This window comes from Dermacentor albipictus, unplaced genomic scaffold (genome assembly GCF_038994185.2).
Source record: "Dermacentor albipictus isolate Rhodes 1998 colony unplaced genomic scaffold, USDA_Dalb.pri_finalv2 scaffold_21, whole genome shotgun sequence".
Classification (NCBI taxonomy): Eukaryota; Metazoa; Arthropoda; class Arachnida; order Ixodida; family Ixodidae; genus Dermacentor; species Dermacentor albipictus.
In genome coordinates this window covers 529014-555206 of record NW_027225575.1, presented here as the reverse complement: position 1 = coordinate 555206, position 26193 = coordinate 529014, and the positions used below count along the sequence as shown (strand labels likewise).

The following is a 26193-nucleotide window of genomic DNA, read 5'->3' as shown; positions in this document are numbered from 1 at the left end:
AATCAAGGGAAAGCGGTTTAACCGTAATATAGGGATCTTGAGTTCGGCAGCAGCGCCAACCACCCACCACTGAGCCCAACATGGGGATGGTGCAAACCTTACGAGTAAGACAAGCCCTCGCCAGTTGTAAGGTGCTACTACAGTAGAACCTCGTTAAACCGTACCCACTTAAACAGTAGTTTCGTTTTATAAGTAGTAAAGTCAGATCCCCGACTCAGCGGCCATTGCACATAATGTATTTTGTATCCGCATAAACCGTACCAGCTTATTGCGTACGTATCGGTTAAAACGTAGTGTTTTCACTTTTCATCACGCAACACAGCGGTGCGTCATCTCCATCGGGCGGCCCAGCAGAACAACAAGCTTCAAAGATCGGAACAACGGCCTCCAAGCGCCCTGTACGTTTGCACGTGAAGCCACATCAACATCAACATCATTTCGACGCCGCGCCATGGCCATGCTATGGCTGTGCCAGAGCGTTGTGGCGTCGTGCGGACGGCGGGTGGTTAGCATAGAAGAAAAATTAGACGTCGTCCGTGCTATCGAACGTGACATGAAGTCGGCGCTGGCACGCAACAGGGATCTGCTGTTGACTACAGTGTGTGGCATTCGGAATGCGAAGAAGTTGCTCGGCAGCACTGCTGCGACCGCGAAGACATGTCGGCTACGAGGTTCAGCTTTTCGCCATCGTTGCCTGTGTTGTTGCCAAAGTGTTGACTAGCGACAGTGATGAGGACAACACGAAAAGCGACAGCACGGGCGATTCAGGCCTGACAGTGGCATAAGCTGCACGTTACGTCAGCCTCATGAATGCAATCCTCGTGACGAGAACAGGGGCGCAATAACGTAACCCTATTCAAAATGAAAAGTGTTCTAAACTCCAGCACCCGGCAATGAAAAAGGCGCCCCGGGGACTTCTGCAGCACTACTGCGCACGTGCACAGAGAATACGTAACGCCAACGAGGGATCTGCGAGTGTTTGCCGAGAAGAGGGGGCTGGCTGAAAAGCTGGCACGCAGCTTCAGTAAATTTGAGGCCGCTGTCGTCATCGTGCTAGGCCGCCGTGGCATCAAACGAAAATAACACTTTTGTCGTGCGAAGTGAATAAATACTGCATGTTTTTTTCCCCTTTCATCGCACTCTCTCTTCCGTTTTCGACAGGTGAGTGGGCGATCTCATGCTATTTGGTTAAACAGTAATACCGTTTAGTACGTACTTTTTCCGAGCTCCGGTCAACTACGGTTTCACTGTACAGTCAAACCTGGATATAACGAAATTGAAAAAAGTTCGTAATTTTTCGTTATATTCAGGTTTTCGTTACATGCAGTTTCGGGTTAAGACTGGTAAGAATCATGCCAAAACGAAATAAAAATGCGACAGATATCAACTGAAGTGAACTCGCCATTCAAAGAATTTATTTACAGTCAATGACTGAATTTTCGGATGCCCAAATTTTCGGACATGCCCGATATTTTCGACGTCTTCGCGGCACCGCCACGAGCCCTATAGAATCAATGTATAAGGACATCTGAAGTTTTGGACGCTCGAACCCCCCGCCATCCAATTTTCCGGACTTTTTGACGCGACGAAAGGTTCTTTGGCTCCTCATGCAGCGCCCTTGCGCAGGAAATCGACTTGGAGCCGAAGCATATCACCGCTTTGAACCACAACTAGCCAAATCTAGCCGTCACACACCGATTTGGTCTGGCCACGCTGGCTCTGTTTATCGCCGCACTTCCGCTTCCGCCTCTGGCGGAGTTTCCGGAGCGGCACCATTTCATTTGTTTGCATAGGCCACGTTTTGGCTAGCGTGGTGTGTGGTTGTGCTGTTGTGTCAAGTGTGCTCTGCGACGCTAGGCCTAGGTGCTTCGAAGCTCATCTGCAAACACCACTGTCCGCAACTTGAGGATTTCGCTTGCCTTCGATGGCCCCTACTCCGTCTTCGTCGACCTCGCCGATGGCATCGAAGCGCGGAAAGCAGTACCGTCGGTTAACGATGGAGAAGAAAGCCGCCATTATTAAGCAAGTCGTGAGCAGCCCACCGTAGGCTGACGTGAGCAAGGAGTTCGGCATAGAGCAAGGAGTCAGGTTGTGGGGGATCCGAAAGACTTTGATGTTGAAAATGAGGAGCCAATGCCTGCGCCGCCTACAAGCGCCGAGTTGACGCGAGCATTGTTGACTCATCGGTGTACAGTGCTGACATGACCCTTGCTCAGATTGAGGTGAATATGATCGCATCCAACCGGAACGCCGTCCAAACAACAATCAACAAGTTCTTCAAGCCACTGCAGCAATAAAACCGGCTGCCCGACGATGCACATGTACATAATAAACTAGCAGTCGGCTGCATGCAGAGTTTTTGAATGCGTTTTTTTATAGCCACTTCACTGATGCTTTGGCAGGGTTGCGGAAACCTGGTACTTCGCCCTTTGCCTCTAGATCGAGAAAAAAAAAAAAAGTGCGTTTTTAGCATGCATTCATTTTTTCGGACTGGCTGAATTTTTGGACATTTTTACGTTCCCTAGAGGGTCCGAAAAATCAGTCGTTGACTGTAATCGAAAAAAAACTGCGCAATTTTTGCTTGCTGTTTTTGCCCGATCGAAGCCACAACTCAGCGCTCCATGGAAACTAAGGCATCCAGGGCTGCTTCATCGTCCTGCGAGCCGACGAAACGGCGCAGAACGTCCACCGTATCCATCAGTTCCCTCGCGGTAGGCACCGCACAAGATGTGTCAGGCTATGACGGACCGTCACCTTCAAGGCTATCTTTAACAGTTTCCACAAGTGCCACATCAGTCATCTCTTCCATAAACACAGCGCCGTTGTCCACAAACAAAAAGTCGCACAGTTCAACACCGTCGGGCACCCCACCGTTCATGCGTAGTTCATCCCACGCTTCTGCGACCTCGGGTGGGCTTGAAGGTTCGTCTTCAGGGACTGTAGGTTGAATGGCATGATTTACCTGAGCCTTGGCAAAGCAATTGGCGATCACTTGTGATCCAACCTCTTGCCACGACGCAGCAAGCATTTGGATTGCTTGGTAGATATCCACTTTTGTCAGCCGTTCAAGGCTGATGTCCAGGAGCATCTTTTGTATCAATCGACGGCGGTAGCAGCATTTGAAGCTGTTAATAATCCCTTTGTCTAAGGGTTGCATGAGAGAAGTGCAGTTAGGTGGCGAATACTGCAGCTTGACATTTGAAAGCTGTAGGCCTTCCACATGGAGCGCGGAGCAGTTGTCAAGCAGCAAACAAATGCTGCGGCCTTGTTGTTTGACATCTTGGTTGAGCTCCTTCAGTCAGTCAGAAAAAATTGCCCGCGACATCCACGCTTTGGAGTTTGCCACATATATTACTGGCATCCGCCTTCTTCCTTTAAAACCTCTGGACCGGGCATTGCGGCCAATAACCAATGGGATTCAGTTGTCGCTGCCATCAGTGTTGGCGCAAAGCAAAACTGCCACGCGGAGTTTGCTTTCCACCGCGGCAGTCTTCTCCCTTTAGTGACAACGTGCGGCTCGGTAACATCTGATAAAACAGGGCCGTCTCATCAGCATTTTAAATGTCGGCAGCTTCATAGCGGCTGAAAATGCCGGGTAGCTTCTCAGCCACCCACGAGGCAGCAGCATCGCTGTCTGCGGAGGCAGACTCGCCAGATATCACCTTTCCGACGACACCGTGCCAGCTTTTAAGTCCTTGTAGCCAACCGTTACTCGCGTTGAAGTCGTCGTGGCCCAGGATGAAAACAAAATCTATGGCTTTCTGCAGCAAAATCGCGCCACTTATGGGCACGTTTTGTGCTCGTCTGTACAAAAACCATGCAAACACGGCATTGTCCACATCAGCATAGTTCGACATCTTCATTCTTTTCTTCTTGGCACTTGTGCCCGACTCCATCGCAGTGCGGATGCTTTGTTCTGCAGCAAGAATGCTTGACAGGGAGCTGGCTGATATATTGAAGCGGGCAGCGACATCCTTCTTTTTTTCACTCGCGGTAACTGCATTCAAAATCGAGAGCTTATCTTCAAGTGACAAAACTTTACGTATCTTCACAGCGGAACTCCATCGCAACGAACCAACACTGTAAACACACACCTGCACATGCACATCAACACGCTGACGAAGGCTTATCATAAGTGCACCAAGACACCACAAAGAATTTGTCATAGTAGTGCCACCTAGTGTCTATCTACAAAATGAAAGCTTAAAGGCTGCTACGCTTGCCACGGAGCGGCGCTCAACATCATCATCATCACCGAGATTTGCTTGTTTGCTGCGATTGCAAGCGTTCTGCTTGCGGTCTACTTTACCTTTTGATATAAAAACTTACTTAAACAATATTCATTAAAGTTGCACACTGCGCGGTGTAAGAGTTGGCAGTCGTAGCTGTAGGGAGGAGCTTGACTCTTCGACGAGACTTAGGAGAGCAGGATGTATTTGCAGGATTTACATTTAAAACATGAGGTACATTGACAGTCTAGCACGACTCCCATATGGAGCTTGCAAGACTAACATACAGCAAGCAGCTTACGAGCACACAGCTACCTAGTACATTTCTAGCATGACAACGAGCCCTCAGCTCCCGACGACGAGCACCCTCTAGCAGCCGGCAAACGCTGCTTATAAGCACTTGATCCCCCCTTGATTCCCAGTGGACGGAAACGTTCGTCCAGTCATTGTTCGACGTCACCGTAGATGACCCGCCCTTTTGGAGGAGGCGGGCTCACATACTAGTGTCGCACACACACACAGGTGCAAAGGTCCGGAGCCGACGTCAGAGGGCTTCGGAGAACTCTGCTTTGTCCCGGGTGGCGCGGCCGAGCGCCACATTCCTGAGCTGACCGCGCGCCACGTGGCTGCCGGTCATCCGCAGTTCTCTGAAGTGCGCCTCGTCTGGTTGGATTGGAACACGTGCAGCGGGCTGAAAGCTGGCTCATTGCCACCCCGTATGGCCATTCCTAACAGCTCCTCCATGGCCCGGAAAATCTCACCTGGCCAGTGCTGGCAACCGCTGGGCAGGAAGAGAATGGCTGGCGAGCAAGACAATAGCTTTGCTCTCTGCAACCCCTGCGTACTTGGAATGCCTTCAACCATCTCACAACAACTGGCACAGAAGAGTCGACCAGGCAACACAATACCGCTCAGCGTTCAAACGCCCGGAATTAGCTGTTAACCTGCCAGGCTTTCCATCAAAATTTCTATGCTAGTGACTCAACTGGGAATCCCAAATTTTGCCCCAAAATTTTGTGCCGCCAAAGCGAGCGTTCACGTTCCCCCTGAGTTCGACCAAACCCGACCGTCGCGCTGCACAAGAGTAAAGGTTTACGCAGAATTAAACTGAAGGCTCTCAAACATCAATACTCAAGCATAACTTAAGCAGCCTAACTTTGCGAACAGCCTGTTCTTATCCTATCACAGTGACGTACTTATCTCATGTACTGCTGCCACTGAACCGTCTGGCCGACTACACAGGTACGTAAATACAATCGCGCTAGCTTTGTGGTCTCTATTCCAAACACGTACTTGCGACGCTTACTCACATTTGTTCCTTTAATCCACACAGGACACGTTCCTTAAACAACCAAACTTGCATAACTTACGCAACACAGAGGAACCTTAGAACAAATGTGTCTTTTACTAACTCTACGCACGCGTACTAGAGAAGTCAGAATACGGCTGCCCTCGACACACACACGAGCACAACCAAGTCATTAACAATATGCTTCACTCCGTCTACACAGGAAACGCGCTAAAGGAACTACGAACTCTTAGTGCAAATCACGCACTTACTGAAAATCTATGCGCTTAACCTTAGAAAATTCAAAAACACTTAAAAAAAAGAAGGTTAAATAACACACATGCGCGTTACGATAGGCCTCTCAACGATAACCTTGTCCTTCAGGTTACTCACACACGCAAAAAAGAAAGCCTATCTACTCATTAACTAACACTCGCGAGACTAATTGTTTAAATAAAACACCTCTTTCAACTCTCGGAGCTTCTCAAACAAAAACACACAGCTCATATCTTACATACTGAAAGAAACTAGTTTCAATTCACGAAAATTTTCAAATGCTCAAAAAATAAAACAAAACAATGTTTTACTTCTACGGAAGCTCTGTTTGCCTCCCGTTCCAAACGTTTTCGACTGACTCACTTTCGAGCCATACTCGAGGTGGTCGCGGTTTGAAAGCTATTCTTGCTACCAGGGAACAACAAAAGCGCTGACTCACTATCAGCTCCCCCAAGACGTTACAGTCCCCTGCCAATTTGCGTCCTGGCCCCCGCTTTCATCATGACCTCGATTGACCGCGTCACTACTCCCCACCTGGTCTCGTCTTGCCCCCTTGCGCTTCTTCGTACTGCACGCTGAGCTTCGAAGAGGACGACAGAACGACGAGGAATTTAACTGCCCCGTGCCCTTTGTCCGCGTCCGTGCAGAACATGCTTCGCGGTCCCCCTTTGACTGGTGGCTCGAACGTGTTTGATGCGTCAACATCGTCAGTGACGACCGCACCTTTCTTTTCTCCGCGCCCTGCCTTTTCGCGTCTGTCGCCGTCTTTGGCTTCGCTAGATTAGCCACCGCATTCCGATCTTTTCGGCGCTTCTTTCTGCGACGCTTTCTCTTCGAACTCTCTTTCATGGCGTCATCTCGCGCCTCGTGCTGGCCGTTACACATCTCGTCGGCCCGGATCGGTCTCTTACCCGCACAGTCTGAATGATCCTTAACTAAATCATTCCTCTCTTGGCTGCCTAGACTGGCGGAGAGCCGCACCGATCCGTGAACAATGTAGTTGTTCTCTCGTGAGCTACAGAGCTCGCCATCCTGAGAACTACTCTCAACTGCATCGTCCAGCTGGCACTTCTCTCCGGCATGCAGATCTGACTCGACATGGGTGCTCGCGTCTGTCGGGTCAACAGTACTCTGTACTTCGCTAGCAACCCCACTAATATTACAAGCGACGCACACTCGCGGTAACTGTGCCAATTCATTCGCAGCTGGCCTAGCTGCCTCTACAGTGCTCTATTGGCACAGCACCTCATCGCTCTCACTACGGCCTTTAACAGCCTCTGCTGCCACTAAGGCTTTGTTAGCTGCTAGCACTTCGAGTTCACTTATGAACATGCTACTAATCTCGCAGGTGCTGCTACTTCTCTCGGCTTTTGAGCAAAATCTGCTATCTACTTCCTTCCACTTTCGCTGCGTCCAGCCTACAGATTTCTCAAGCCGCTGTTGACTTTGCTCGATTAACTGCTCAAAACCTTCAATCTCTTTGTTCAGTGCATCAATGTACTGCCTCGTTACTTCTGTTAGGTCTTTTTCCTGCGACATGCTTTTTTGTTCCTGCCTAGCTTTTTCCTGTTTTTGCCTAAATTCATCCTGTTCTTGCCTAACTGCTTCCTGTTCCCATTTTTTATTTAGAATTCGTTTGCCCATTTGTTCTATGAATTTTGAATCATTGTCACTTTCGAGAATGGTCTTACGGATCTCTGCTTCCGTCAAGTCCTCCTTTACGTTTACCTCTATCTCCTCACACAACCCCAACAGGTCAGCTCTCGTCAAACACATTAGGACCATGGTCGCTACTTCAAGCTTTGGCTCTGCTGTCACACAATACTTGTTGCGATACCCACGCAAATCAAAATACAAGTAAAAGATCCCCAGCGAATCAAATAAAAGACACAGAAAAATTGAAGCCTGGTAAATCTTACAGCCAAACCAAACGCTTACCCACTGAAGCAGCACCATATCACCAGTCCTTCCCCGCCGTATCCAGTCAGTTGCAAGAGGCGGTCAATCTCAAGTTGCCTCCAACTTGATCAGGATACCGGTCGGTCACCATGTGCCAACGTCCGTCAGCTGCCGTTGCTGTCTCCCGAGTCGTAGGCCGATTTACAAGCCGTAGGCCGATCTAGGAGCCATAGGCCGATCTCACCGCTGCCATTCGGTTGTAGGATTTGAGCAAACGTAGTTGTAGGGAGGATCTTGACTCTTCGTCGGGACTTAGGAGAGCAGGATTTAATGGCAGTATTTACATTTTAGCAAGATACATTGGCAGTCTAGCGCGTCTCCCATATGGAGCCCGCAAGACTAACATACAGCAAGCAGCTTACGAGCACACAGCTCACTAGTACATTTCTAGCATGACAACATGCACTCAGCTCCCGACGACGAGCACCCTCTAGCAGCCGGCAAACACTGCTTATAAGCACTTGATCCCCCCTTGATTCCCAGTGGACGGAAACGTTCGTCCAGTCATCGTTCGACGTCACCGTAGATGACCCGCCCTTTTGGAGTAGGCGGGCTCACATACTCGTGTCACACACACACACACAGGTGCAAAGGTCCGGAGCCGACGTCAGAAGGCTTCGTAGAACTCTGCTTTGTCCCGGGTGGCGCGGCCGAGTACCACATTCCAGAGCTGACCGCGCGCCACGTGGCTGCCAGTCATCCGCAGTTCTCTGAAGTGCGCCTCGTCTGGTTGGATTGGAACACGTGCAGCGGGCTGAAAGCTGGCACGTTGCCACCCCGTACGGCCATTCCTAACAGCGGTCGAATTTTGGGCAAAACATTACAAAATACAGCTCGATGATCTGCGCCGCGAATTCGTTACATCAAGGTCAACCTCCGCAACGCATGCGTTACATGAAGGTCACCTATACATGGGCTTCAATGGGGGGTGTGTTGGGGAATTGAAAAATTTCATAAAATCCAGGAATTAGTTACATAGAGGTTCGTTACATAGAGGTTCAACTGTATAACCCAATTTGGAGTACCCAAGGTTGGCCACCCACACAAGGTTAACCCTCGCTACCAGGAAGTCGGAAATTAATAGAAGAGAGGGACAGGAAAAGGCAACTACCAGTTTCCCGCGGGTGGGTCAGTCTGGGGAAGTCTACGTGAAGCCAAGGCCAAAGGGGTGTGTTGCCTCCGCTGAGGGGCCGTAAAGGTTCAAACACCCGACATCGACTCAACCCCCAGAATCCCCTTTTTCCCGGACACGGTTATGCCGCACACAGTTAGACGCGGGAGGATCCAACCCTCGTGTGCTCGTGTACGTGGTGTCGCAACACACCAAACACCTGCTGACGCAGACGCCCCTGCAGGAATTTTCCCACAATGAAATGTAGAAAAACTAAGAGAGCACCTAAGGAATTCTTATGATGTGTAAATGCGAGGGTGTTACTTGTCGCTGAGTGTGTCACTAAGTTTCCTCGCTGCAACCACTGCAGCTCGCCGTGCTCGCTCTACATTTCATGTTGTTGGGGGCTTGGGTGGTGAACATTGTTTTGCTGCAGCAGCTCACTTCACACGTTTCACTGCGTTGCGATTGTGTCATACTTTAACGGCAGTGGACTGGCGCCTCAGGCCACGTTTTGCTGTCTCCCCTAATGATGTAGACGCAGCTTTGGACGATGAAGACTCCATAGTGCCGACAGTGGCGCCACTCCTACCATGAGCAAACTAGTGAATTGCCTGCCAGGCAGAGCCCAACCATGTGCACAGCGTCAAAGATATTCATCAATGTCGCCTGCTGCAACGGTGGCGCAGTGGGTAGTGTGTGCAGCTTCAGAGCAGTAGCAGTGACGTTGGGCCAGAGGATCGAATCCTCCCTATGGCCACTTTTATTTTTTAGTTAGATGAAGATGACATGATTTGTGTGCTGTTTTTCTGCCACAGCGTTTTGATGACGGCAAAGTCACACAATGAGCCAAGTAATGCTCTCGCATTGAAAACATTATCTTTTCCCTCAAAATGGATACACCTGGATGCTGTGTACAATGCTGCGCATGGTAAGCCCACATGCAATGAACTGAAGGAAAAGAGCACTAATATCCACCTGGTAGGTGTTCCAGTTCCAGTAGTTCTCTCCCTGCCCATAGTGGACTGCAGAACCAGCAGCGCTGCCGTTGGCTGCTGTTGTTGCCATCGAAGACCAGCTTTTCTGGGAGCAAAAACAATGACATGCTGAAATCTCACAACTGCCACCCAGACGGGCAATTTTACAGTGCCAAGCCTCTTTGGATTTAGACTATGCCCACGTTCCTTCAATGCACAGCAGATACTGCCATTCAGCCTCTTCCCCTTTTCTCTCTCTGTCCCATGCTTGAGGTTCATCAAAGCATCTGCTTAACTGGCTGGGACATATCTGCATCAGTAAGCTATCTCATAGAAACTAACTCAAAAGCTAAGGATACAAGCAATATGCAAGCACTGCACTTCTGGACATACAGACACATCTTGAGATTACCCCTTCTGTAGGGCCACACAACTACAGCTCAAATAGGTATCATTCGCTCACAGCATAGAAGCTTTTGTTTTTCTCACAGAGAGTAGTCAAAGCAAAAACTAGACAAGCAAACTCCCAAATAGAAACTCTACAGGTTAACACTCTGCAATTCTATAATGAGAAATGGGCAATCAGCTTTGCTCTGAACCGAAGAAATGAACTCCACCCAATGAAAATGCTGTCAATGCATCAATAGAAAGCTTATCACATCTCGGTTATTTCACATCATGCTATTCTGCCCTCAGGTACATCCAGTCTTGAACAAGGTTACAGGCTCCAAATGATCTGAAAAAAGGAAATTAGGTTATGAGATTTTACGTGCCAAAACCGCGATTAATTATGAGGCACACCGCAGTGGAATAATCTGGACCACCTGGGGTTCTTTAATGTGCACCTAAATTTAAGTACACGGGTGTCTTTGCATTTTGCCCCCGCCTCCAAATGATCTGGCATACGTGGCAATGCTACCTAAAATGCAAAGTTGGCACAGTAGAAGTGACTGCAGTGGGTACTCCTGTCCATTAAATTGAATGAATTAAGCAATGAAGTTTTAGTGTCACTCTCTCCACATAGTGTATATATTCAGGTCACCCTTGAAATATGGAGTGTTTGTAGTCACCCTGGCAAACAGTAAAACATGGTTATAAATCTGATGAGATATACTGAGATTATTTTTATCAACACACTGCAAAAAAATAAAGAAAATATGGGAAAAAGAAAGCATTTTTTGACATAAGATTTCTAGATTCATTTATTGGCTATATCTCCATATAATTATCTCAAGAATTTAGGCATTGTTCCCGCCTCATTTTTGTGCATGTCGAAATTATTTTCACTTATGCCCTGGTCTACTGCACTTGCCTTCATCCCATCACAGGTGACCTGCTGCTTCATTAACCAAATTTCATTTCAGAAATGATGGTATCCTCACAGAGACAATTGCAGGCTTTAGGAGGCGTGGTCAAAGACTACTCAACCTGCATTCTGAATCAGGTCTTCCATTCGCCTATGACAATACGATGTCAAGCACTGTCCCTGAGATGCTTGGTGGACATGGTGGCATAAAAGGCACTACATAGCCCATTCCTCCATCTCACAACTTGTAGCAATTCCATACACAACACTAACGCTTGACTTTTCTTTTTAACATATTGTTAGCCTTTTTAGGCTGCAACAGGATGGGTATAATAACCTCAACTTATATGAAAGGTATTTCCTGTCTTTTTTCAAGTGTGTCAATGGAATTGCAGACAATGTGTGTCTGAGCACTGAGCATGTTACAGTCAACTATAGTTCACGGCAAGAATTTACATTTAAGAATATCAACTCTTGATGTACAGGGTAAAACAGTATATATCTATGGCTGCTCTGTGTTGAAGTACGACCAGGAGGTTGGAAATAGAGCCCGGGATGCAAGTTATACATTCTAAAGCAAACAGAAAACTTCCAGCGCACTGTATAGCCGGAAGCTAGAAACCAGCCTTTTGAATTAATGTTGCCGATTGCGCTCTGTTATAACACAAAAAAATAATATTTATTTCCCCATAAATACAAGCTGATGGAAGGCATGAGACTAAAAAGCAAAAAAATGTTTGATTTTGGTCTCACACCTTTTATAGCAGCCAACAGGGAAAGCCATACATTTTACACTTATGACAACACAAACCTCGTTCTAATTAGGAACAATCATAGGAAAACCTAAGGTGGTTTTCCTATAAAAATGAATCCAACAGCACCCACCGTGGTAACTTAGTGGCTATGGCATTGCACTGCAAAGCGTTAGGTCACGTGTTCAATCCTGGCTGCGACGGCTGCATATCAGTGGGGCAAAATGCAAGAGTACCTTTGCACATTTGGTAATTTAGGTGACCATAAAAAACCCCAGGTGGTCAAAATTAAGTCCCCAATTCAATCAGATTGTTGTTTTGGTACATAAAACTATTAAGTATTTAAGCCATATGTGCTCTCATGTTGAAAAAAAAAAACGAACTAGACGCTCCATCAAGGTACACAAATATAAGTAGTATGAGTGCACTCCAGTTTTGAATAATGGTAAATAATAAGTGGGTACTGCAAAACACAGTGCACGCGATACAAACAGAACCTACAATATCCCACTGCACGGAAGCACACAAAAAAAGCAGTGGTGCCAGGTTTAGCCCAAATTTCATCAAAATTTAACATGCATTTCAAGGATGCCGAGGAGAACGCACAGAAAGACTATGCAAAGGGTTGTTTTGAAGCCTGCACCTTCAGACATGGACAAATCCTTGTTAAACTGCAGAGCTTGCTTTCTGAGAGTACCAAAAGTGGTCCCTTTGGAGCATACCCACTATAGCCAAGTTGATGGCAATTTTTTCTTTCACACTAGCAGTACAAGCCACCTATGAAGAAAAAAAAAATGTGGGGTTGGGTCTCAGTGTCCCAAAGCTGCATGGTGAGCTATGAGGGATGCAATAGGAGCGGGGGACTACGTAGGGATCTATAATGTGCACCCAAAGCTTGGTACACGAATGCCTTTACAGTCTGCCCCCCTTGAAATGCGGCCCCCAGGACAAGGAATTTAACCCGCACAAGTTACCATAGCTCCTGAAAGTAAAGCATCTGGTTGCTACTCAAGAAAAAATTCAGTACTAATGGGACAACACAAGAAAGGGAGAGGACAAGTGTTGCTGACACTTTTAATGGTGTAACATGTCTACTTCATGTAGAAAACCATGCAGAATATGTGTGCACAGAGAAATCATCATAACTGAATGACCAAGAGAGCACATCAGTGAAATGAATCCAAAGAACTAAATTTGGTACCGTATGCACTAATGTAAGGGCTGCACTTTTTTTTTTTTTCTAGAATCTTGGCTGGGTGTGGCCCTTACACGAATCAGACCGAAGATGGCCCACTAAATGCTCATAATGTTTCCACAACTGTGGCAGAGGGTAAGAGAGGCACAAATGACGTAAGTCTGCAGTGAACAACCTCAGATGCTGGCCCATCGTCCCTGACCAGCACTCACTCAAACAGGGCTCTTCTCTAGAGGCGAGATGCTACCAATACGACTGGGAATTCTGCCAGCACAGCCAAGATGACACATCACACAAAGAAATAATGGAGCAGCAGCGCCAGCCTGGAAAAGCAGTCGATGGAAAAGCAGCTAGCGTCATCCAGCGGCAACCAAACTAACTTTTTATTCTTGTTTCGTAGCGGCAACGAAACTAATTTCGCTTTCCTGCTGGGCATTTTAAATTTTTTGCCTAAATTTTGCTCTCCAACCTTGGGGTGCGGCCCTTACACGAGAGTGGCTCTTGCACAAGTTATAGGGTGATCATTTTTAAGTTTTACAGAATTTTTAAAAATTGCCTGTGGCAGATAGCATTTGTCACTGAGTTGGATTATTCGAACAGGCGGACATTACTGGCATGCAAAATCGAAACACATATTCAACTAATTAGCGAAAATTGACTAACCAACTTCATTACTGGTTACTTTACGGCCCATATCACAATTAGCGAATTGTGGCCTGTGAATTTGCAAGACACATCTATATGAAATGAACTTCAAGAATTATACTAGTTTCGAGATATTTTCTGAAGTGTGAGACGAAATACATGGGCATTCCAGTTACTTTTGTGTTTCAACGCATAAAAGAGCAGTTCGTTAAAAAAGTAAGTGGACCAATAATGCACTCCCACGGCGAGTTTGATGGCACAAATCTCCAAACTGGTGTCATTCTGGAAATCCATTCTAACCCCCGAATGCAGAGATCTAACTTGGATTGTGCTTGTACTTGACTTGACGAAGTTGGCCCGAAGCAAGAAGCAGACTTCAAAACACCCAAGTAGGCTTTCACGTTTCATAGGTGCTCAAGCTGACTTGCTTCGTCAAGACTGTGCTACAATGCAAAAGTTGGTTGCTCGTCTGTGTTCGAGGTTAACAATAAATTTACAGTAAAACCTCGTTAAACCGTGACCGCTTAAACAGTAGTTTCAGTTTAAAGGTACTAAAGTCAAATCCCCGACTCAGCGGCCATTGCACATAATGTGTTTTGTATCCGCATAAACCGTACCAGCTTATTGCGTACGCATCGGTTAAAACGTAGTGTTTTCACTTTTCATCGCGCAAACACAGCGGTGCGTCATCTCCTTCGGGCGGCCCGGCAGAACAACAAGCCTCAAATATCGGAACAACGGCCTCCAAGCGCCCTGTGCGTTTGTGCGTGAAGCCACATCAACATCATTTCGACGCCGTGCCACGGCCGTGCTATGGCTGTGCGAGAGAGCGTTGTGGCGTCGTGCGGACGGCGGGTGGTTAGCATAGAAGAAAAATTAGACGTCGTCCGTGCTATCGAACGTGACACGAAGAAGTCGGCACTAGCACGCGACAGGGATCTGCTGTTGACTACGGTGTGTGGCATTTGGAATGCGGAGTTGCTCGGCAGCGCTGCTGCGACCGCGAAGAGATGTCGGCTACTAGATTCGACTTTTCGCCATCGTTGCCTTTGTTGTTGCCGAAGTGTCGACTAGCGACAGTGATGAGGATGACACGGAAAGTGACAGCACGGGCGATTCAGGCCTGACAGTGGCAGAAGCTGCGCGTTACGTCAGCCTCATGAATGCTATCATCGCGACGAGAATAGGGGCGCGATAACGTAACTCTATTCCAAACTCCGGCACCCAGCAATGAAAAAGGCGCCCCAGGACTTCTGCAGCACTACTGCGCACATGCACGGAGAATATGTAACACCAATGAGGAATCTGCCATGCGAGTGTTTGCCGAGAAGAAAGGGCTGGCTGAAAAGCTGGCACGCAGCTTCAGTAAGTTTTAGGCCGCTGTCGTCGTGCTAGGCTGCCACGGCATCAAGCAAAAATAACAGTTTTGTCGCGCGAAGTGAATAAATACTGCATGTTTTTTCCCCTTTCAGCGCACTCTCTCTGAGTACCGTTTTCCACATGTAGTGGGCGATCCCATGCTATTTCGGTTAAACAGTACTACTGTTTAGTACGTACTTTTTCCGAGCTCCGGCCAACCACGGTTTAACGAGGTTTTACTGTATTAGTGTAAGGCACGTTGTACAGCAAAAAAGTATTCATCTCTCCAAATTTCTAGCAGGGCATAAGTGCTGAAGTATAGTGTGGTATCCTGTGTTGACTTCTGGTTTCAGTTTTGGGTCGTTTACGTCAAGGCACCACTCAGCGCCAAACGCTGTAAGTTGCCTGCAGCATTTCCCCTCGCGGAAATAAAATGATTCTTTGTCTGGTTCCCGACTGAAGCAGTCCTGCTCTTTCTTGCGGCGCTGTGCACCCTGGCCGTTTAGGCCTCATGCCGTACATCCTCCGTCCAGCCGCCCCGTCGGAGCTACAACATATAGTTTGGGTAAATTTGTTCCATCTGGCAACGTCCACCGCTGCGATGCGCAGTGTTGCTTGCGGAAAGCACCCGTTACTGGCGGGTTTAAGTGGTCTTCAAGTTTCAGTATTTTGGCAGGCTTTTTGAGTTGCAGGTTTCACAATTTCTCAAGCCGGTGCTCGACTTTTACATGACAGTATTTGAGTGCAAATAAATTTTATAGCGTCTTTTTAACGTAAAGGTCTTGTTGAGCACTTGTATAACTGGCCGTAGAGAAGTGAACTAAATTGTTGGTTTGTATGGTGGTCTTTCAATGGCTTTTGTTCTCAATTGCCGCAAGGCATTCATGCGCCGTCTGGGCGGGCAACCAGATGCAAGAGGCCGAAACCAGGCATACGGTCGGTTTCTGAGGGCGCTCATATGTCCCTTGTCACCTATAGGCATTGCAGCAGGAAGGCGACAACCCTTGTTCTGGTTGGGCTACGTGACCCCTTGAAGAAAAGGCCAACGCATCCGAACGCGCTAAGCTGGAGTCACAAACAAGAAAAAAACTGCAACATGTGCTGCGAACGAACAGTACCGAGCGCCGTAGAGCCCCCTGCCCGGACCCATATGGGTGACAACACCCGATAAAAAACAAAATAAATAAATAAAATGACACATGCAAACGATTTGTCTACTTTGCATGGAGGGTTTGTCGAGAACAACGAGAGGGAGAGTGTGGCGCAGTCGTAGACATTGCAAATTGGCAGTGCGTGTCGTCTGCTAGGAAAGTGTCATCTGTTAGGAAAACAAGTTTTGGGGCTCGCGAGACGGCCGCGTGCCGCGTTTGGTACGAAATTGCTGTTCTGTCAACAGGCTTTGACGCTGAAATGTCGCACTCACGTACGGTCTGCTCCCAAGAGAATGCACTGCAACGCAAGACGGCACCCCGTTTTACAGAAGACGAAAAGAGCCTGCTGACAACACTCATGAATGACTACAAGCATATTGTGGAATGCAAGAAAACTGATGTCGCGTCGTTGACCAAGAAGAATGAGACATGGAAAGAAATAGCAAAACAATATAACGCCAACCACAGGATTACGTGGCGCGATCACCTGCAACTGAAAAAATGCTGGAACAACCTGAAGCAAAAGGCGAAAGAGGAAGCTGCGAAAGAAAAGTGAGAGCGCCACAAAACTGCTAAGCGCACATGTTCTGCATGACTGGCTCATTTGAGCTACTTTTTATTCTGGTCATGCGCATGTTTTGCATTCGGTGGATGAGTGCGCGACAGTTCGGCATGCTGAGCGTACATATGGTCATGAGCGCTAATAACTAATGAAGACGTGTAGTCACTGGAGATGAGAAAATACGCTCGCAATCAATCTTTCCGCGACTGCGAAAAGCGCACCAGCATCGGGCACAGGTGCTTCGCGATGAGCCATCTTTACAACTGCGCGGCACACTGGTGACTGAGTGCGGACCAGATCCCCGGAAACGTACCAGCGCCGTAAAACATCAGAGCCATCAGCAACTGCAGCATGGGAGGCACACATGCTGTCTGTTGTCCCCACTTTCCCGAATAAACATAGCTAAAAGCTGTCGCACGGCGTTCTTCGTGAATCTGTAGCGACCGAGAAATTGTTCGTCGTCATACAGCTCCATCGGATTCCCTCGGTCACGTAGGGCGGGTTGTGGAATTTTCGGCAAGGAATGCGCCTCTGAAAATCTTGTATCCCTGGCATGGCAAGCAAACTCGTAAGCAGCTAACCTCCCCGCGAGGTCCATTCTGGAGGCTGCCATGTTGGAATAACGCATGAAGTCAGTTTCAAGTTAGCCCGGGAGCAGACTTGAAACTTGAGGAGACTTCGACCCAGCCAAGTCGTTCCCAAGTCGTCCGCAAGGTCGAGCCCGATTTAAGATGCGCGGTGAAGCTGTCTTGAGACTGCCGGAAGACAAGTTCGAGCCAAGTTAGATCTCTGCATTCGGGGGTAAGTGAATAAACCCGACAATCTCGTCGCCTACAATTCGTAAATTGCAATATGAGCGGTAAAAAAAAATCATAAGGGAGTTAATTGTTGAATTTTTTATTTAGTTGAAATGCGCTTTGATTTTTCATGCAAGTAATGTCTGCCTCTCCGAACAGTCCCCTCAAAGATTAGAATTATCGTCATTTCAAAAGGCAATTTTTAAAAATTGCATAAAACTTGAAAATGATCACTCTGTAAGTAGTGTCTTGGCTCCCTTTCAATATTTTATAGCATCTTGAAAGCTCAGCCAACTGTGCTTGTAACCGTTTCATATTTCATGTTGTGTCTTACAAGTAGCATGGTGACCCCCACCTTAACAACTTGTAAATGTCTTTTTCCACCCCTGCAGTCACAACAAATGTGGCAATGCAACCTTAGAAACAACCTTACAGCAATCACTGATCAATGCTGAATACCTGTGAGTTGCTTTGCGGCTGCTGCTCATGCTGTGGGTCGAGCACTGCTGTGGGATACTGTGCTGGTTGAAAGCTAGCAGCCCCATCCCATCGGGGCATTCTGCAGGAGAGATTCCCGAGAGGCATGTCAATCACCCCATTTTCAATATAAACACGCATTAAACAGGACATTGAATAGATAAAGCCATCTGATGCACACTGAAGAGCCCCGTTTCACATCAAGAATGCAGTTTAATTCCCATCTGTTGGCTCTTAGAATATTTTTACACGAAATAGCCTCCAAAATCACCCTATGTACGCAGCAGACAGAAATGTTCGTGGACTTGCTGCTATCAACCAATGTGAACAACAGACAAAATGTATGGAAGCAAACTCCAAGACAAGCCAGCATAATAAAAAGTGAGCCCACAAAAGCCCTCCACATTGAGATCTGTACAACTTCACTTCTTTTTACCCACGAATACTTGCAGAGTACTCGAGAACTCAAAAAGCACATGCTTTATTCAGTGTAGCGACTTGGTAGCACTGTGGTCATTTGCCCATTCCATAACGCACAATCTTTTCACACAACCACAGGCAAGTCTTCCATGCCATTAAGAGCAGGATAAGCCAAGGCAACTGTCTCATGCAGTATTAGCTTTATTCTGAACTCACCAATTTGCACAAAGAAGAACAACTCTATTAGGGCTTTATATCTTGAAATAAGAATGTGAATACCACCGCTTCTATGACAAAAAAGCCTTCTTTTTTTGTGGTATCAAAAAGACATGACTCACTACATGCTTTAACCAAGTGAGTGTAGGTGAAAGGAAAAGATTCTGGACTGGTGTTTTGTTTCCTGGCATTCAAGTATACTCGAGTAAGCTATCCACAGTAGGTCTGTTTTCAAGCATTCCCATATGGGGTTTGTTGAAAGTAACACACAAGGCAATGTCATAATGCTAGATAAGTATGCGACAATATCTCATATGCAATGGACTATACATCAGTCTTCCACTTGGCCATCAGATCAAGCAAACTAAGTATCCCATATCGATAATTTTTTCAGTTTCTCCAGTGTACTATATAAACATCAGTGATAACATGCAGTTTCTTTAAGCAATGCACATCTTGCATAGAAAACTTTCAAACTTCAAAGGAGGCTTCCATATTTCTCAACCCTAATTTGTGCAGTAATACTAATACTCAGTTGCTCCTACATCAATTAGTAGTCATTTTTCTATCGATTTAAAAGAAGACCAAGAACAATTACTGTACAATAATGTTACAATTCAGAAATTAGCTCTGATGGGACAGTGCTCCTGAAATGCAAACCTCTTGACATACTAGTACCTCTACAATAAAAAAAAAACAACTCAATATTCAGCAACTTCAACTATTGGAGTCCTTAATCATTCCACACGCTTTCAACACTAAGAGAACTAGAACTGTGCTGACAAGAGAGCACATAGGTATCATGTACATTTTTAGTTGTTTTATTTTTAACTGTGCCAAATGTACACTTATTTTTTTTATTTACATGAAGGCCTCAATATAAGCCTATTCTTCACCACAACAGAACAGGTGACCCATGGCATAAGCAAACTATGAAAACATGCCAAGAAAAAGCAAATCAAAAAGGGGAAATATTTAACTCACATGTCAGCAGCTGGCTGAGGTAGTGGAGCCACTGGCTGGGCTGCCTCTGTTGCTTTTTCTGCGGATGTGTTTTAGGGAAGAGACAGGAAAGACATCTGAACATTGCAACTCTCTCCATGAAGGGCACTTTAACTAATGTTGAACAATACTTTTAAAGATTACCTGCTGTAACTATTCTAAATGCACTTAATCAGCATAGTGGGAAGAGCACACACAAGTCAGTAGAGAGTTTTAAATTAGGGGACGGAAGCGACTAGTGCACCCAAGCACCCTAAGTCTGCTCGGGTTTTGAAAGATTTTCATACCCTTTTCATACTTTTTGCCAAGACCAAAGCGTGTGCACGCAGTACGTAAGCCTCTTGTGTATCCCAACCTAAAACTCTATACTACCAACAACTGCAAAGCATGTCTTTAGATAGGAGTGGCAAAAAGCATTCTAGGCTTGGCACAACAAAGAGAATGTTACTTCTCGCTTTGCAACACTCTCAAAGGCACAACACGCAAAATCTGCTGTTGGCTTTTATGGGTGGTTGAAGCCTTTTCTGCTGTTCCTTGGTGCGCTAGCACATTCACTGTAATCTGTGGTGAAGCAATGTTGTATCAATAGTTCTGCATATTTATCACACCTGGGTGGTTTTCTGTATTACAGCTGGAAGTCTTTGCCTGCCCTTGTTTGTATCTGTATTTTCTTCACCTGCATTTTTTTTTTTGTCGTTCAGCCCTCTCCGCAGTTGCAGAAGTCAAGATGAGCTTCATAAAGTGCACATTTTGTAACCATACGAGTTTTCAATGCACAGACCTTAAATGTGGTCTGTCTTACAAACCATTGTCTTGCAAATCAGGGCCAACTATGCCAAAGGAACTTTACTCTTCACATCTGCTAGCAAGGGGGCCAGTGCCGTGACATACTCGCGTTAGCACAGCAGAAAAATGAATCTAGTTGTAACAAAAGGTTCTACACCAAGGAAGGCAATGCCAAGATGTAACCCATAATTACCTTCACTTACCTAACAAAAAATTCCGTACGTTAAGCCTGCAGATTAACGCAATGGGCCTGCAATGTATGATTGGATGCGGACCTAACAGACAGTTGTCATTTTATTATGCACATTACTGAGCAAGGTACTGGTCAAAGAACATGAATTTTACATTGCAGGAAAAGCCCTCAAAGCATCGAAAGCCAATTTTTGGAGCAGCCAATAGAAAAGAGAAGCAAGGTAAAATGCAATTAATGTAATAAACTTGAAGCCACATACAGACTTGCATCTGCATTTATCTGCTGCCCAACAATGTGAACCTACTGCCACTGTTAGACCATTGAAATTTCAAAACATGCTGTCTTAACATAGCAGTAGCACTTTACCGCTACCACACTGGCCACATGCCAGCTTTGAGTGTGCCACTAAATTCCTGTTATACACGCATCTGACATGGCTTGATTAGCATGCACTAAGCAGTCAGGTGATCAGGATTGCAGTGGTAACGGTAAGGCGGTAGCACTACGCTAAAACACTTATTTTCATTCAGCCTATTTGCAAACCTATAGTGACTTCCCAATAAAAGATAACTTGGAGTACACTTCAGCTTTGCCTTTAAGAGTGGTACACAATAGCATTCAAAGATCCCCGACTGCTTCTCACGCCTCCCTCCAACAGCAGCGTACGTAACCCTAATGTTTACCGGGAAACGCTGGTGGTGAACACTATGTTCAAAGGCAAGCTTTCTGGGAGAAATGCGGCCTCTTGCATGCACCAACCCCGGAGGTAGTGCCAAGCAGCATAAAAAAAGTAACTTTTTTTATGCGACTTTGGTGCGGAAAAAAAAAGTTATTTTCAGGTTTCAGCTATTCTTTCGCACTTAATATTTGTCTGAGAAGATTTAACATAAAGGGCATGTGCTGTTGGTGTTTTGTTTCATGACATTTGTTTGTGGGCTGTCATTCTCAAAATTCCGAGCAATAACTTTGCCTTGGATGCAAGACAAGGTATAAGCAACTTTAGTGATAGAATGGTGCGGCAATATAACCCGCATATACCGCATGTCATAAATCAAGGTGTGGCATGTACCTAAACCTAAATATATATGGAAATTTTCACTCACAGACAACTCCGCTAATAGCAACACTAGATTTTCTGCGACAGGGCTCTTAACAATATCGTATTAAAAGAGCCTCAAGTTTGTTGCCAGGCTAAATTGCTGTGGGAAAAGTTAGCATTAAGCTGAGCAATCAACATACTATACAGTACAAACAAAGACCTTGTTGTGGAGTAATCATTTTGAGAGTAATACTGCCAAAATTTAATAACCAGCTAGATCAACAGAACAAGACAGCTGTCAAATTCACCGACAGGCTCTCACCTGCCAAAACAGTGCAGCAGCTGCCCTTAAGCAAACTCAAGCAAAAAAAAAAAACATAGGCTTTTGTCATTACAGCAGCCTCATCACTGTGATCACAAAAAGCATGCTAACAGCACATTTCAGGCTGTATTCACACCTTGCCATGTCTAACAATATGCACCATGTGTGTTGCATTCAAATGTGCATGTTAGGAAAGAAGCATAGCAGTATCTCTAAATATATTCTGATGTAATGAGGCACTGCACGAATGCTGCACTGTGGGACAGTACCAGAGAAAGAAACCATTTCACAACACTGTTCAATTCTGTTTTACCCATAAAAGTGTCATGAAAATGACAGCAAATGTAAGTGGCAAATATAAGTTCTATCAGATAGGTTAAATAACAATGCATGTTGTCATGTGGCCCATTATAAGGTGCCATCGATATGATTATAAGTTCACAGATGCAGTGATGCTACATATATCAACTTCCAATCTAGTGAGTGTGGACAGTGCTTTGGTAGGCGACACAGATGCCCATGTGACAAGTGGCTCCTAATGAAACTTACGTCAAGCTTACTGCAGCAATAGTACACAAGCTTCTTGTATTACAATAAAAAAGAAATATGACCGAGTGCACACAACAGGCAGGCACAAGAGGCCACCAGGTGCTGCCTGGTGTGAAGCAACAGTCAAAGTGCTCCCTGTGCTCTACAGACAATGTAAGTGACCATAAAGTACTGTAATCCCTCACACAGTTTATGCAGTTCACAGACAGCTGTAAGTACACTATGGCAAGGTAGAGATTTTAGCATGCATTTTTATCTTTTCTAGCTTGTTTTGCTGGGTGAGCTAATTTCTTGGGCTCAATTTGAAATGGTGAGCTATCTTTTATTTAGAACTAGAAACTACTATGATATAATAGAGGCAATGCCACTCATGGTGCAACAACCACCTCATGAGTAAAGTGTTTAATTTTAAAATGACATGTTATTTAACATACAAAATCAAAACATTCTGGCTTAGATAAAATAGCAAACAATTCCACCACTGAATGCACAAGATTCTGGCAAAAAAAGTTATACAATATGGACAAATGATTGAGGACCTTAACAGAGAGTTTAAGAGTGGGTTTGAAGATTAAGATGCAGAAGACAAAGATAATGATGATTAGCCAGGCAAGAAAAGAGTTCAGGATCGCAAGTCAGCCTCTAGAGTCTGTGAAGGAGTACGTTTACCTAGGTCAACTAATCACAGGGAACTTTGACTATGAGAAGGAAATTCATAGAAGAATAAGAATGGGTTGGATCGCTTACAGCAGACATTGCCAGCTCCTGACAAGAAGCTTACCATTATCATTGATAAGGAAGGTGTACAATCAGTGCATATTACCAGTGCTGACATATGGGGCAGAGACTTGGAGACTGACAAAGAAGCTTGACAACAAGTTAAGGACCGCGCAAAGAGCGACGGAACAAAAATTGCTAGGCATAACATTAAGAGACAAAGAGAGTGATTTGGATCAGAGAGCAAATGGGTACAGCCGATATTCTAATTGACATCAAGAGAAAAAAAAAAATGGCTGTGGCTTAGGTAAGGTTAAGCCCAGGATGCGAAGCATACTAGCCTTTATTTTAGTTGTTGAACCACTGTTTAGCCTGGTGAACTGCTGTTGCTTGGCTATATTTGGTTCGGCTGGACGAAGAAACAACTCATGCATTACTGCTTCGCCTTCAAGAGTGGAACGCGACAGCGTTCCCGTCGACCCGCCAAGGGGTGTAAGACAATGGGCTACAGGGCAGCGACTACGCGCCCCGCATTGGACGCGGTGAGCGTCGAGCAAAGCAGCGTTCGGCGCGGCAACGAAATGTGCGCCTGAGCAAGAGACGCACGCCTTAGAAACAGCTCGTTTCTAAGGCAACACCGCATTCACTAGAGGCGCTTTTGTACCGCTTTGAAGCATCGTACTCGTGGCTCAGTGGTAGCGTCTCCGTCCCACACTCCGGAGACCCTGGTTCGATTCCCACCCAGCCCGTCTTGCAAGAGTTGAGCCAAAGCCACTTCTCCTCTGTCGTGACGTCACGGTGTCACGTGGTTTCATGGCGACACCGCCGCGCCTGAGGAGCTGGGTTGAGCTCTCGTAATATGCTTCGCATAAAAAATGGAGCTGGGCAGGTCATGTAATGCGTCGGTCAGATAACTGTTGAACCATTAGGGCTACAGAATGGGTACCAAGAGAAGGGAAATGCAGTCGAGGACGGCAGAAAATTAGGTGGTGTGACAAAATTAGGAAATTTGCGGGTGTTAGTTGGAATCGGTTGGCGCAGGACAGGGGTAATTGGAGATTGCAGGGAGAGGCCTTCATCCTGCAGTGGACATAAAACAGGCTGATGATGATGGCCAGCACAGCAAACCAATTCACATTGCAATGTAGAGCTATAACAATGTCAATACTGTCATCATTGATCAAGCCTAAAAAAAAGACTAAAGAAGGTTCCACATTTTGGGATGAAAATCAAGTTGTGCCACACTGCCTAACTGGCTTATCACACACATTCAAAGAGCAATAAAACTGAAGACAACTAAAATCTGCAAGTCCTCTTGGCTCCTTTCCACAAGCTTGTGCAAAGGAGACTAAAAGGCTCACATATTTCAATAGTTTTAATTCTCTTTAAAAGCGTGCAAGTGGCAAAAGTGTTATGCTACTTCTCTAATTCAAAAAAAAGGAAAGAAAAGCATAACTCTGAGGGGCAACAGATGAAGGTATTAAACTACACTTGTCTCTCTACCATCTCAGCATCATGCCGTCATCTAAATCAGCGAACTGAAGTTGGTTGGTAAGTGAACCCAAATAGTTCAAGTTAAGCAGCAAAAAAACTTAGCCTCAAAGCGAACTTTGACTAGCATGAAGAAAAAGAGACGAAAGACGAACGCGAAGAAGCACAGATATGTAGGTGTTTCTTTGTGTTCCTCGTCTTTTGTCTCGTTTTCTTCGCGCTGGTCGAAGTTTGCTTCAAGATCATGAACCTACTAAGTCACACCAGAGTTCTGCTAACTTAACCTCTCCACTCTTGAAATAATGTCACACTTCCAACAAGTTGGCACTCTGAGACCTTGTAAATACATGAATCAGACACTGCCATACTAGACACAATGATGGAATCCTTACTGCTTGTTTCCTTCATCACTCTCAGACAATTAAAGAAAACATTGTGCCGAGAAGCACATATGTCGCCTTGAAAAAGACAAGTCCACTTGCCGAAACGTTGGCTCCTGCTTTCACCTGTTCTCATACTGCTCATCGTCCTACAAGTCGCACAGTGACGGCTTCCTCAAGAAAGAAATAGTGCAGCGCAGTCACGTTGTAAAAGACCTGCTTTCTGACACTACCACTATAAAGTATGGCAGCAGTTGTCATTTTCTCTGCTTTTTATGAAAGGGCTGTCACGATGACAAATCATTAATCAATCAGCTATCAATCGGATGAATATTGAGGAATGAATGGCTGACACTTCATGGGTTTGATACCTACAGTAAGCACCGCAGCGTAATTCAGACCTTCACCACATGGCCTCAGTGTTTGACGTACATACGTGCGCGCTGACGAGTTATCTAGCTCTAAACTTCAGCAGGTCGCTATGCATCTGCCGCCGACTGTGCGCAAAAACAGCAGTAATAGGCTTCAGTCGTGCCCTTAAATATGCCACCCAGCGTAAATAAAAAAAAAATAAGTTGAAAGCCTCACCAAACAAAACGCAGTTGAATACAAGAGTCTTGTGAAGTGCCTACCTGTTGGGTATCTGTGCTTTAACATACGTCGGCTCATCGTTCTGCGGTTAGGGTTTCTTCGGAAGGCCACGAAAGGGTGGTGAGAAGGCGAAAAGAAGGAGAAAAAAATGCGTCACACACAAACACGACGCTCGGCGAAAATGTCGCCACGTCCGCGATTCACTCGACTCCGAAAATGAAGAAACAAACAACGGTGGTACGACGACAGCATCGGCCCCAACGTGACCCCACGACGACACGCATCCCAACCGGTTGCGTCGAGTCGCTATAGCTGCAAAGACCGTGCTCGCGCTTGTGAGTTCGCACACAAGCACGAACACAAGTCACCACAGGCCTTCCGACAACTCTCGCGCTACTGAAAC

At 46.0% G+C, this 26193-nt stretch overlaps 1 protein-coding gene across 11 annotated transcripts in view; it reads right to left on the bottom strand.

Moving 5' to 3' along the window:
- Positions 1–26193, bottom strand: part of LOC139052300 (protein transport protein Sec16B-like) — a 492173-nt gene that overhangs the window by 465433 nt on the left and 547 nt on the right. For 10 of the 11 annotated variants that reach the window (XR_011509833.1, XM_070529379.1, XM_070529385.1 and 7 more), the window contains exons 2-5: positions 25832–25887; positions 19705–19762; positions 18067–18166; positions 9842–9946 (exon numbers count right to left, since the gene is read on the bottom strand). Coding sequence is in view for 10 of the 11 variants with exons in the window: in XM_070529379.1 (XP_070385480.1) it covers positions 9842–9946; positions 18067–18166; positions 19705–19762; positions 25832–25868 (300 nt within the window). In the remaining variant the exon portion in view is untranslated. The remainder of the gene's footprint in view (positions 1–9841; positions 9947–18066; positions 18167–19704; positions 19763–25831; positions 25888–26193) is intronic. The other variant, XM_070529386.1, reaches the window with a different exon arrangement.